This window comes from Onychostoma macrolepis, chromosome 07 (assembly GCF_012432095.1).
Source record: "Onychostoma macrolepis isolate SWU-2019 chromosome 07, ASM1243209v1, whole genome shotgun sequence".
Lineage (NCBI taxonomy): Eukaryota > Metazoa > Chordata > Actinopteri > Cypriniformes > Cyprinidae > Onychostoma > Onychostoma macrolepis.
Genome location: NC_081161.1, coordinates 7,390,716 through 7,403,210, shown reverse-complemented (window position 1 = coordinate 7,403,210; position 12,495 = coordinate 7,390,716). Strand labels below are relative to the sequence as shown.

Genomic DNA, 12,495 nt, shown 5'->3' with positions numbered 1-12,495 from the left:
AAGGATTATGGGAAATGGAGTCCTGGGTGAATGGTAAAAGTCAGGGATGGAGTGCCCACATGGTGGAGCTCATGGGCACTCAGTTGGTGATCATGACACGAACAAATCAACTCCATTATTATTGAAATCACTTTAAAGGCGAAGTGTTAAATTTTAGTGGCACCAAACAGAATGACAGCTTTACTGATGATAATGCAATGTACCTATCTATTATTTTCATTAATTGAAAAAATATATAATTATTACATGAAATATCTAAACTTGGAAAACTTGCCTTGGCAACTAATTGAAATAAAATAAGTTTAAGCTGAAGTACTAAAGCACGAAAACCAACACTAAAATACATATAAATTAAAGTTACATAGAAATATAAAAAGACTAATAAAAATGATTAATGCACATTATTAAAATGAAAATTTAAAACAAAAATAAAAGTGAATTCAAAATAAAGTGTATTTATTAATAAATACTATAGTATATAAATAATCTTAACACTGTTTGGAAAACAGAAAATATTCTAACAGAAAAAACGACATCTTGCACTTTATCAAGTACTTTATTAATTGTATTATTAGTTTTATCATTCAATATATATTGAATTGTATGTATTCAATATACATAAGTGTACACAATGTATCTGCTTTTTTAATGTAACACTGAATGAGTGTTTCTTCATAATGTGTGTGTTTTTGTGTCTTTATGTGCAGTGTTTTTGTGTGTGTTCTCTGATGGCGTAACCTTCTTCCTGCTGTGTCTATAGGGAGCTCTGTGGCTTTGACCCAAGTGCAGCTGCTTCATGTGCTGTTTATAGAGCTGAAGGAAATAGAGATTCTCAGTTCATACGTGCAGTATAGGGTCTTAATCACGTTGAATCGTGTGATAAGTGTAGCCTGCTTATTGCTGTGTTTGTTTGCTCACGAAACTCATCCGATGTGAGTGTATACCTGGCACAAAAGGATTTTGCAAACTTTTTCTCTCTGCTTATTTTATGTATGACAAAATGTCCTGCATTTGCTTATCAAATGAGTAGTCCAAAGTGAAGTGTAACAGACATGCAATAATATGACTGACCATGCAGTCTGTCTCTCAGATGCTTTGTATTTTATGGCTGATGTCTATAGCTGTTTCATAGAGATAACATTATGTGCATTATGTACAGGTATAGTGTTTAAAAAAAGTTTAATCATACTCTCTCAGGAAAAGAGGAAAATTACATGAAATAATCTGCATAAAACCTGACTTCAAGAGTTATTGTAAACAGTTGTTGTAATTATTGATTTGAATCGACAGTTAAAGTATACACTGTCAGTCTGTATACACTGTATACACACCGTTCAAAAGTCTCTTATGCTCACCAAGGCTGCATTTATTTGATCACAGTAATACATTTAAAAATGTGAAATATTATTACAATTTAAAATGCTTGGATTGCATCGTAATATATATTTTTTTAAATCTTTTTTTTTTTATTTTTTTGATGCAGGTCTGAATTTTCAGTATCATTACTCCAGTTTTCAGTGTCACATGATCCTTGCTAATCAAGAAATAAATCGTATTATTAAATAATGTTGAAAACTGTTGTGCTGCATAATATTTTGATGAAAGCCGTGATACATGTTTTCTGGATTTTTTTGATAAAGTTCAAAAGAACAGAATTTGATATATATATAATTGTTTTTTTTAATGATAAATGCATCCTTACTGAATATAACTATTAATTAACTTCAAAACTCTGTTTGACCCCAAACTTTTGAACAGATGTATTTGTTTATCCATTCACCTCAGACCAACCCCAGTGTGGAATTTAATCTTAAATAAAGCGTTAGATTACCTAGAAATGAAAATGACATTCCAAACCTGTTTGACTTGACATTTGTCTAGATAACTAATTTTGTGCTCCACGCAGACAGACAGTACTACAGGTTTGGAACAAAATGAAAGTAAGTAAACAATTGACTATTGATCTTTTAAGCATTATATAAATATTAAATAATGAACTTTATTATATTTATATTATTTTAATATTATAGTATCATCATTAACTTATATTTACTCTCTCAAAGGTTGTTTATGTGGTTTTTAACATGCAAATGTTGCAGCATGAAGCACGTACATGAACTGAAGTTTCTAGGGCACTGAGTTTCTAGAGACGTTTTATGAGCGAGAGGGTTAATGCAAAGCATTTACCAGATTATTTCACCCTACAGAAAAGCCTGTTCTTCTGGGAGGACATTTGCATTTGGTTTAGCGTTTAGCTGTTCTGGTCTGCTTAAAGTTTTTTGATCTTTAATGAAGTTCCTCTTTTTGCAAGGTCTTTTTAGTTTGTCTTGTTCAGATAAGAAATAATTGCATATTAACGTGTATTTACCAGACACTTTACACATTATACAATTAGATCAATTTGTTCATTACCAGCACAAGCAAAGTCGTCGTGCATTGGTTGTAGTCACTGTAATGGGAAATGTCAGCATATCAGTTGTGTCTGGTTCTCATTTCGAGTTGCTCATCTCAATCTTATTGCTGTACATTACACTCAGTAATAAAGATGTAAAGATCCAAGCAGTGGGATGACACTGAATGACAGTCAGTATTTATCAACCGAAAACACACTCCTCGCAACACTCCGAATAAATAACAGCTGCTATAAATCTTTCAGCTTGTTTTCTTCTCCTGAATATGTCAGTGATTAATGTCTAACGGCTTGTTTTTACCATGACCTGCATATAACCCAGACTATGAATTATGGAACATAGTTATTGCATTGATTGATTTAGTAGTTTTAAGATGCAAAATTCTGAGCATAATGATTATCGCTGGCTGTAGCACATCGTTGAATGTTTTACAACCGCTGTCCAATTGATACATGCTTTTGAAGGAAGTGAAACAATGAGTCTGTGCTTCGCCAAGTGCTTTCAACCAGAGGATCAAGCTCCTCATGTAAATGGTTGCCAGGTTATTGTTGCCCTTAGATATGGAGGCAGGGTGGGAGGGAGAGAGAGAGTCTGAAAGAAGTATTGAAAACTCTGCTGTCAATCAAGCGCTACGCCTCCTTTGGTGCGTCATGCTGTTAGATGGCCGACTATTTAATGTGCATTTTAACACTTGTGCATTTGCATGACAGACCCGTGACTTGCAAATAAGCCTGGATCTCTCTTGCTGCTTTCAAACAGGTGGCTCGCTTCTGTGCACGCGAGCAGAGGAACACAGCAACAAGGTAAAAAGCTCTTTATATTAATTATATATATATATATGTGTGTGTTTTTTTTCCCCATTATTGTCATTTGAATTTTGACCTTGGTGTTTTACGATGAATCTGTAGTATTTTGAAATATCCCATAGCATCTTCAGAGCACATTACTTGTCTTTTTGTGTCGTTAGTTTTGAGTCATTACTAAGTCAAACATCACTGTTACTATTGCTAATACATAGGCTAAGGGGTTGTTTGTTAAATTTTGACATATAACTCCTTCTGCACATTTGTGATAAGGGCAAATTATGCCTAAGTGCTAGGTGTGCTAAAGCTTTTTTGACCGACAGAAACATTGAAGGAAATATCCAAGCCATATACAGTGATAAAAGAGAATTATAAAATTATTTATTTTTCGACTTGGCAAACAGAAATCCCTACCTGTTTCAATAACTGAATGTTCTTCAGGTTTTACACTTTCTGTTACCAGTATATTTTCTAGATTTTTTTTTAATTGTTTGTAATTATGGGCATTTTTTAAAACAAATACTAACAAATTGCGATTTCTACATGATAAAATATTATAGAGCTTGAGCAAAATGTATTTCCTTATCCATGACCTTTCCAGGTCTAGAAATCACACTCATACATACAGTTTTTTCAAGATTGTGAGAACCCTGATCCCTAAATAAAAATGACAGTTGTTGAGGGAACAAATGAAAATAAGATGCATGATGCCAGTTTACATCTTGCTTGTTAGCTGTTTAGTTTATTTCAAATCTTGTTTTGTCATATTTTAAATCATTTGAAGTCATCTAGAGGCCCCCTTGGGAGTTTTCTAGGGCCCCTTGTGGGTCCTATCCCTTTGATTGAAAACAGCTGCCCTGGCATGGCGGCAGTAGGGTTTACAATGGAAAGCACCACTAAAAATGTCTTCATAAATCATAAAAATCTTTTTGTGTTGCTGATGAGGAGTCAGTTTTCTCTGTTACAATTGTGGACTAGTATAATTAGAACTCTTAAAACTTTAGTATAGGGACTCACTATTAACTAATTGCTTATTAGCATGCCTATTATTAACATATTGGCTGTTTATTAGTACCTATAAAGCACATGTTCTGCATGACCACATTCTACATCCCTAATCCTACCCAATACCTAAACGTAGCAACTACCTTACTAACTATTAATACGCAGCAAATTAGTAGTTTATTGAGGCAAAAGTCGTAGTTAATGGTTTGTTGAAAGCGAGAACTGGAGCCTTTTTTTAGTCTCTAGTAAATACAATGGCACTCAGGGCTCGCAAAATCGCTAGCCTGACGTCCCGGGGCTATTGTGTTTTCCAGTCGGGCTACCAAAATGTATCACTGCCTGCCCGACGGGCTCCTTAAATACAGATCTCCCGCGGGTCCTTAAAAACTCTTAAAGTGAGTTGTATCAAACTTAAGGTCATAAAAAGTTTTAAATACATGAAATGGTAAAAGAAATGTCTTAATTATAATTTCTAGAGGTCTTACAGTTGGGGACGGAAAGACAAGAGTCGCGCGATACGGCAGGATTAAACTTCAAAAGGCAACAATGTCATTGAATATATATGATCACTGCACGTTTAAAGTCAAACCGCGGCGCGGATGTCTTTATGTGAATGTATCTGAAGGTAACCGACTGTCCTCAGAAACGTGTCATTGGCATTTTAATTTCATTGTACCTATAATTCCTGATAAAGCAGCGTTTATAAGTGCGGAGCTGCTTTGTGTACAGCGTTTCCGGGGAAACCGCAATATTTCAGCGCTCCTAAGCGCCACCTCGTGGCAGAGAATGAATTTGCATTTCCAAATAGCCTTTCTTACTGTTTATGGTCAGATCAATGCAAATATCAACTCATGTTTTTACGCAGCAAACACATAGTTGTAAATGAGAAAGAAGTTGATGTGCCTTCTAAAAATCTAAACAATTATTAAATTAACATAATAATTTATATGCTTGATTGATCCCTTTTCATAAAAACGGTCTATAGCCTGAAACGCTGTTGTATAAGATTTTTGTTTTTGTGAAAACCTGTATCTGAACTGTAAATCATGTAATTTTATGGCTCAAAACTGTATGTTACCATAGACATTGTCCAACCCCGCTCATACTGTGTTCATTTTACTTGTGCAGCTCTTAAAATGGGTCATAAATTGCCTTAAATATATTTTTTAAAATTCTGCAGATACCCTGTAAATAGTGAAATAAAATTCCTTCCTTCATATTTGTTGATATTTGTGTATTGAAAATATTTTTGATTGACATTTAAACTCCTATCTGATTTTCTATATTAAAAATAATAATAATAATAATAAAATAAAATAGTAATTTTTTTGAAATTTTGCGAGCCCTGCCACTGAAGGAGGGAGCCGAGTCGGATCTAGGGAACAAGACTATAGAGACTTGTGGCTTGGGCCATCAGCAACCATTTAGCAACCACTCAAACTACCTAGAAACCACTGTGAGCACTTTAGCAACACTCTATAAAACTACACCTTACCAATTGCTTATCAACACACAGGCAATCATCCACAACATCACAGCATGTGTCAGTTTGCGTCATTCATATTTCCTTTAGAAAGCGTAAACATTTTAAAAGTTTGAAGACTTGGTTGCACATGCTTAGCTTTACTTTATGGTGGCATAATTTATTAATATTTTCTGTAACTTGTCCACCCAAAAATAAAAATTTGCAAAAAAAAAAAAAAAAGTAATCACCCTCAGGCCATCCAAGATAAATTTGTGTTTTCATCAGAACAGATTTGGAGAAATTTAAGCATTACATCACTTGCTCACCAATGGGTCCTCTGCAGTGAATGGGTGCCATCAGAATGAGAGTCCAAACAGCTGATTAAAAACATCACGATAATCCACAAGACTCCAGTCCATCAATTAACGTCTTGTAAAGTGAAAAGCTGTGTGTTTTTAACACACATTAACAGACATTTTTTTAACATTTTAACTTCACACTGTTGCTTTCAGCTAAAACACGAATCCATTATCCATAATATTGCTTTGTCCAGTGAAAAAGTCACCTTGTCTAAATCAGAAGAGAAATATGCACAGTAAAAACAGTCCAAAATAGTTCTGAAGAAATATGTTGGTATTTTGATGTGAGAGGATAACAGGGATGGACTTTTTCACTGGAGGAAGCATTATTATGGGTAATGGACTGGTGTTGTGGCCAGAAGTAATGGTTTAAAGTTAAAATGCCTGAATTTTTTGTTTCTTACAAACATTCAGCTTTTCACTTCAGAAGACGTTAATTGATGGACTGGAGTTGTGTGGATTGCTTGTGGACTATTGTGATGTTTTTATCAGCTGTTTGGACCCTCATTCTGACGGCACCCATTCACTGCAGAGCATCCATTGGTGAGCAAGTGATGTAATGCTAAACTTCTCTAAATCTGTTCCAATGAAGCAAACTCCTTTGCATCTTGTATGGCGTGAGTGTGATAATTTTCATTTCTGGGTGAACTGTTCCTTTAAAGCACTGAGCATAGCAGCTGTTTTAATGAAGACATTTTGGACGTCACAGTATTTGCATATTCAGACATTTAAAAAAACTCTTCATTGCTTCCTCTTTAGTGGCTTGTTTTTTGCCGTAGTTCAGATGCTGCTTATTAACTAGCGTGTGCATGTTCATTAGTGATATTTAAAGGTGCTATTAGGGCTGGGCGATATTGCCTAAAATAAAAATCCCCGATTTGTTCACCAAAAATCCTATTTACGAATTAAATAGATTTCCCCCCGATGGGAAACGATGGAGGATGACGTCGTGGGGGTTAGGGGTGTGCCCAAAGCCTGAATCCGTACTCAGAAAGGCACGGAAAACGAATAACGATTGCTAACGGTTGCCTGTTACAGTTACATTACAGTACATACAATTTACCACATAAACAGAGTAAGGAGAGATGACTCAGGACGATGACAAATGATTTGCAGATCATGAGTAAAACTGACAAACATCTAATCTTGTAAAATGTGTGGTAAATACTGCCGCTTCATAGTATAATCACGGACGTGCGGTCACCAATCTAGAACGTGAAAGTGAAATTAAAAAGCGATCGTGCATTCAAAAGCAATTGCAATGCATAATAGCGGCTCCCTAATTTTATATACAGTATGATGATCACCCAATGATAAAACTGCGAGGGAAAGAAATATACATTTTCCTCCCATCTTGTATTTATTCTCTGCAGTGAGTCAATGTCATGGAGGTAAGGGGGCGGAGCAAGTTTAAATATCTTTCTAGTCTATATTTCCATCTTGTAATCCCGCTGTTTTGGGTATTTAAAAAAAAAAAAATTTGTAATAGAGCAGACACTGACTGTTGTTCATGTATTTATGTCCTCATTTGGCGAGACGGCAGATGCTGAAACGCTTCTGTATGTGTAGTAAACGAAACTGCGCATCTGTGCATTCATTCATAACGAGACACGCAGGATTCATATTTAAATGTTATTTTTGCAGCTTAACATTTACAGATACTAGTTCATATCGCGATTTGATTTAAGTGTAATGACCTACTTTTGATTTTTCATCCAAACTTTGACAAATTCAGTGACATTCTGCGTTATACAGTAAATTCTGTTTTTATAACTAGATTCCGCGATTCCGTCTGCGTTTTCCACATCGCAGACATCATAAAGCCCTGATCACACCGTGACGCTCGCGTCCGGTGTAGACACGGTGTGAGTTTTTTTTATGGGTTATGTTATAGCCCTGCTTGTTTTTTTCATGTTTTTATGAAATCTCTGTATTGCTCATATCATCGTATTATTTACTGCCATGCGAGCCACAAATTAAAGCTTGGCGAGCCGCATGAGTCTCGTGAGCCGCGCAATGAGTAACACTGCTTTAAGGAATCCGCATTCCGCAGTAGGCCTACACGTCATTTTCTTTGCGAACACGTTGGGATGCAGCGGATTGCGGGAGGAGCCCTAGGTGCTATAGAATGGAAAACTGTATTTATCTTGGCATAGTTGAATAATAAGAGTTCTGTACATGGAAATGACATGCCGTGAGCCTCAAACACCATTGTTTCCTCCTCCTTATGTAAGTCTTGTGAATAAAAAAGACCACTGAAAAATAGGCGAATCAGAACATAACACAGACTGTGACATAACAGTCGGGATCACTAATAGTTACGCCCCCAACATTTGCATATACTGTACATGCCCATGCTCTATGCCAGCCGAACCTACACAGCCGAATCATCAGAAGTTCTGCAGATATTGTGAAGAAACAAGCGAGGACAACAGCGAAAATGGCAGATCATGGAAATAAATGTTATGTTCCAGGCTGTTCAGGGGATGTGAAGTGCAGGGATGGGTTGGTGTCTGTATTCAGAAAGGCACGGAAAGCAAATAACGCGTTCTAATAAAATAACGTGAGCCACTAAAGGGACATGGTTGGCTCCTTGCTAGCGGTAGCCTGTTACATTACAGTACATAAGATTTCACTTACCACATAAACAGAGTAAGGAGAGATGACTGAGGATGATGGTGAATGATTTACAGATCCTGAGCACCACTGACAAGTAGGGCTGTCAAAAAAAAAATTGAATTTCGAATATTCGTCGAATTATAAATAAAAATCCACATTCGAATGCAAACATTGCATTCGAATTTTTGGGGTGCGTCATGCAGCCTTATCTGGCGCACGAGATACAATGAAGATGTAGGTAGGTATCATTGCATTTTAATGCTTTTTTTAGCCTATCCAGTTGAACCCACTGGATACGTTGTTCATTTAAAATACTGCGGAAAAAGAGAACATCAATGCGGAGATTATGTTGTTTATGTCAAAACTGGAACCAAGCCATTCACACAGAATGCATATTTATCGCATTTTCAAGAGGGACATCTATCACCGTTGCACTCGCGTATCGCAAAAGAGAGTCAGATATTTAGAAAGCCATTTAAAATTATTGTAAGTTCAACTTTGAAAAAACATGTCTCAAAACTTTATGGCGGGACAGGTCTCTCCCCATTCCACTGCATCATGTTTTTAAATGAAAAAAAATAACGTTACTCTTTGTGATTGGTTTTCCGTGCTTTGTATTAAACTTGTATGCATGATGCTGTTTTGTTTCTAATTGTTTAAGCAACTTATACAAGGTTAAACATTATTTTAAACATTATGCACATTTTTCAAAGATAGTCTTGTTATTTTATGCTTTGAAGAACCGTGGATTAGTAATATTTTGCTCGATGCACCCTCTTGTGGCCTTTTTAAATTCGAATATAATTCATGAGGGGTCATGGTCATAATTCATAAATCACATTTAAGTACAAAATTCGAATTTAGTTTTTCAGCCATTTTGACAGCCCTACTGACAAGCACCTGATCTTGTAAAATGTGGTAAGTACTGCCGCTCCATAGTATAAACAGAGTACGTGCGATTGCGAATCTCGAAAGTGAAAGTAAAACGCGATCGTGCATTTGAAAGCAGCTCCCTGATGCCCACATATTATATACAGTATAATTACCCGACGATATAACTGCGAGAGAAAGTATTGAAATATAGATTTTCCCTTTGTTTCCTTCCTGTGAGCTACTGAAATGAGCTGCACTGTGAAACAGCCAATCAGAGCAGAGCTCAACATTGAGCCGCACTGTGAAATAGCCAATCAGAGCAGAGCTCGACATTATTAATGACCCTTCCAAATAAGGTAATAACAGACCATTTCATTCTAGGGAGAAATCCTAGGGTTGTAAATGCACATGTAAAACCGTTTCTGGAGATTTTTTGCCCTTACCTAAGCCACATACCTTCTATGTAGATATCAGAGAACAATTTAAAATATTGTATCAATTAACAAATAAATAAATTTCTGTCATTAACAGGGTGCAGAGGAGAAACCAGTTTCCCACTCATCCATAAAATTTTAGTAACTAAATCTAAATCAGAAAGAGGCAGAGGTCCAAAACATACAGCCTGAGAAAGAGAGAGTCATACTTTAGCTGCAGCTCATTGGAGCATCAGGCAGAAACCGCACACACACACACACACACACACACACACGGCAGTAGCGGTCCGGAGAAGCACGAGAAGGCTTCTCCTTAAATGGTCAAAGCTCCCAGGAGTCACAGGGAGGCTGGTGCAGGGAAAAAAGTCAGGGAGAGGAAAAGAGAGAGGACGCTGAAGATTGTGGAGCTTTGAGGAAAAATATCAACAGCACAAATACAAAGAGGGCTTTGAAGGAAATAGTGGGCTGTTGAAAGAGCATCTTTCATCCCTGTTGGCCAATCAGGTAGAGTTTCAGCAAGTTTTTCTTTGCATGGATTGATTTATGTCTCTTGAGACAAGAGCTTGTGGTGGACACTTCAAGAAATAAATACTTTAAAGCACACAGCATGGTTTCCTCGGAGGTGTGACATTGTTTTAATGGCCTAAAACTTTCCTTATGTATAAAAATGCATGTTACACACATTCTACTTAGGAGCAGCGCAGGTTACATGTATACGGTGGTGTTTTGAAAGTCTGAGACCATGTTTAAAATCTGGGATTCAGTCGTCATCTAATTTAAACCTGGAAATAAAATTTTAGTTCCTGCTCTATTTATAGTTCTCTAATCAAATAAGCATAATTGTGACACTGATCATGTGACAGACAGTCAGATGTTCTTGTTTCCATTGAAGCTCAAGGTGCTTTTTGGATGATGCTCAAATCATGCTAGACAGCATGATCATCAGGTTTTATGAACTTGGCATTTATTGTCAGATTGCAGGCTGCTTGCATCATTAAAGCAAAGTAAATACTAGGCTATAAAAAAGTAACTTGAAATTGACAGCTATTAATACCTAATCTATCCTGATCTAAATTTAGTTTTGTTGACATAACCCAGTGCATTTAGTAAAAATATTAAGTAATTTAAATTATATCACACTTAACATGACATACTAAAAATGTCATTTTTTTCCATTCAACTTCTCACTCAAATTGTTAATAATAAAAAATGTATTCAAGAAAATCCAAAATGCATTCATTTTACGAATCTTTATTTTTTTTTCAAAACGTTACAACTTTGTTGTAACTTTAGATAACATCAAAACTTGTTTTGTTCATTCAAAATCCGTCCGACATTATATTACTTTTAATGTTTATGCAAACAAGAAGTGCATAGTTCTGCTAATTATTGTTATTAATTATCATCATTGTTGTTTTTTAAATATCACAATAATGATTAAAAATAATGATGATTTCAGTGTGTGTACCAGTACTTTTTGAAAATTTCCAGCACATTTTAACAATACCATGAATAATATTGGTAACACTTTAGTACAGGAACCAATTCTCACTATTAACTAGTTGCTTATTAGCATGCCTAATATCAACATGTTGGCTGTTTATTAGTGCTTATAAAGCACACATTCTGCATGACCATATTCTACATACCTAATCCTATCTAAAACCTAAACTTAACAACTACCTTACTACGTTTATTGAGGCAAAAGTCATAGTTAATGGTGAGAATTGGACCTTAAAATAAAGTGTGACCATATAACCGTGATCATTTTGGTCACTTTGATTGTGGTATGAAATTTTCATAGGGTTTTATCTCTAATTTATACTAGTGGTCTCATACTTTTGTACCTCATTGTATGTGAAACCATACCTTTCCTGAAATATGTTGTAAAGTTGAAATTCTGCAATTCTTTCTTGCACCGAAAAGATAAGAAAAACTAGTTTCCCCAGTTTATCATGGCAGGTTTTTGGTGCTGCTCACCTGAATCGTCAGTTTCTCGAACATTCTGTCCATTTCCTGTTGTTTTTTTACAGTGACTGTATAGCAACCACTTCCTGTTTCACACAACAAAATTTTCATCAAATCTGGCTCACTGTATCTGTGTTACATAACCAGTGAAGGGAGGGGGCAGAACATGCACTTTCTCATGCAGCCGCGTCAGAGCTTTTGCCATGAGGTAACGCTGAGGTCATCAGGGATCCGGAGGGACCTGCCATCAAGATGACCTTCCATCCTCCTCAAATTTATAAGACTTGCACTCCTCTCAGTGGTGACAGTCAAAGGCCAAGTAAAAATAGATCCAGTCAATGAGAGTAGAGCCCAGATTGACCACAGAGAGAGACGGAGGGCGAGTTATAGAGAGAGAAAGCTCACAAACACAGACATAGACTTATAGCCAGCAGGAAATAATCAGGGTGATTGGATTACCCTGCAATATTCATCTGCGTGTCATTCTCTGCAGGGGGAACGTGCTGCAGGACTCCTGCTGTCTGGCCTCCCTGAACCACTGAAATCATTTAGAGTGCC

General features: G+C 36.2%; 1 protein-coding gene across 5 annotated transcripts in view; it reads left to right on the top strand.

The window, feature by feature from the left end:
* Positions 1-12,495, top strand: part of mrvi1 (murine retrovirus integration site 1 homolog) — a 56,697-nt gene that overhangs the window by 4,947 nt on the left and 39,255 nt on the right. For 3 of the 5 annotated variants that reach the window (XM_058782338.1, XM_058782339.1, XM_058782337.1), the window contains exon 6: positions 3,171-3,214. In XM_058782338.1, coding sequence (XP_058638321.1) covers positions 3,171-3,214 — 44 coding nt within the window. Of the gene's footprint in view, positions 1-1,906; positions 1,941-3,170; positions 3,215-10,454; positions 10,474-12,495 lie in introns of those variants that run through there. The other 2 variants (XM_058782340.1, XM_058782341.1) reach the window with 2 other exon arrangements.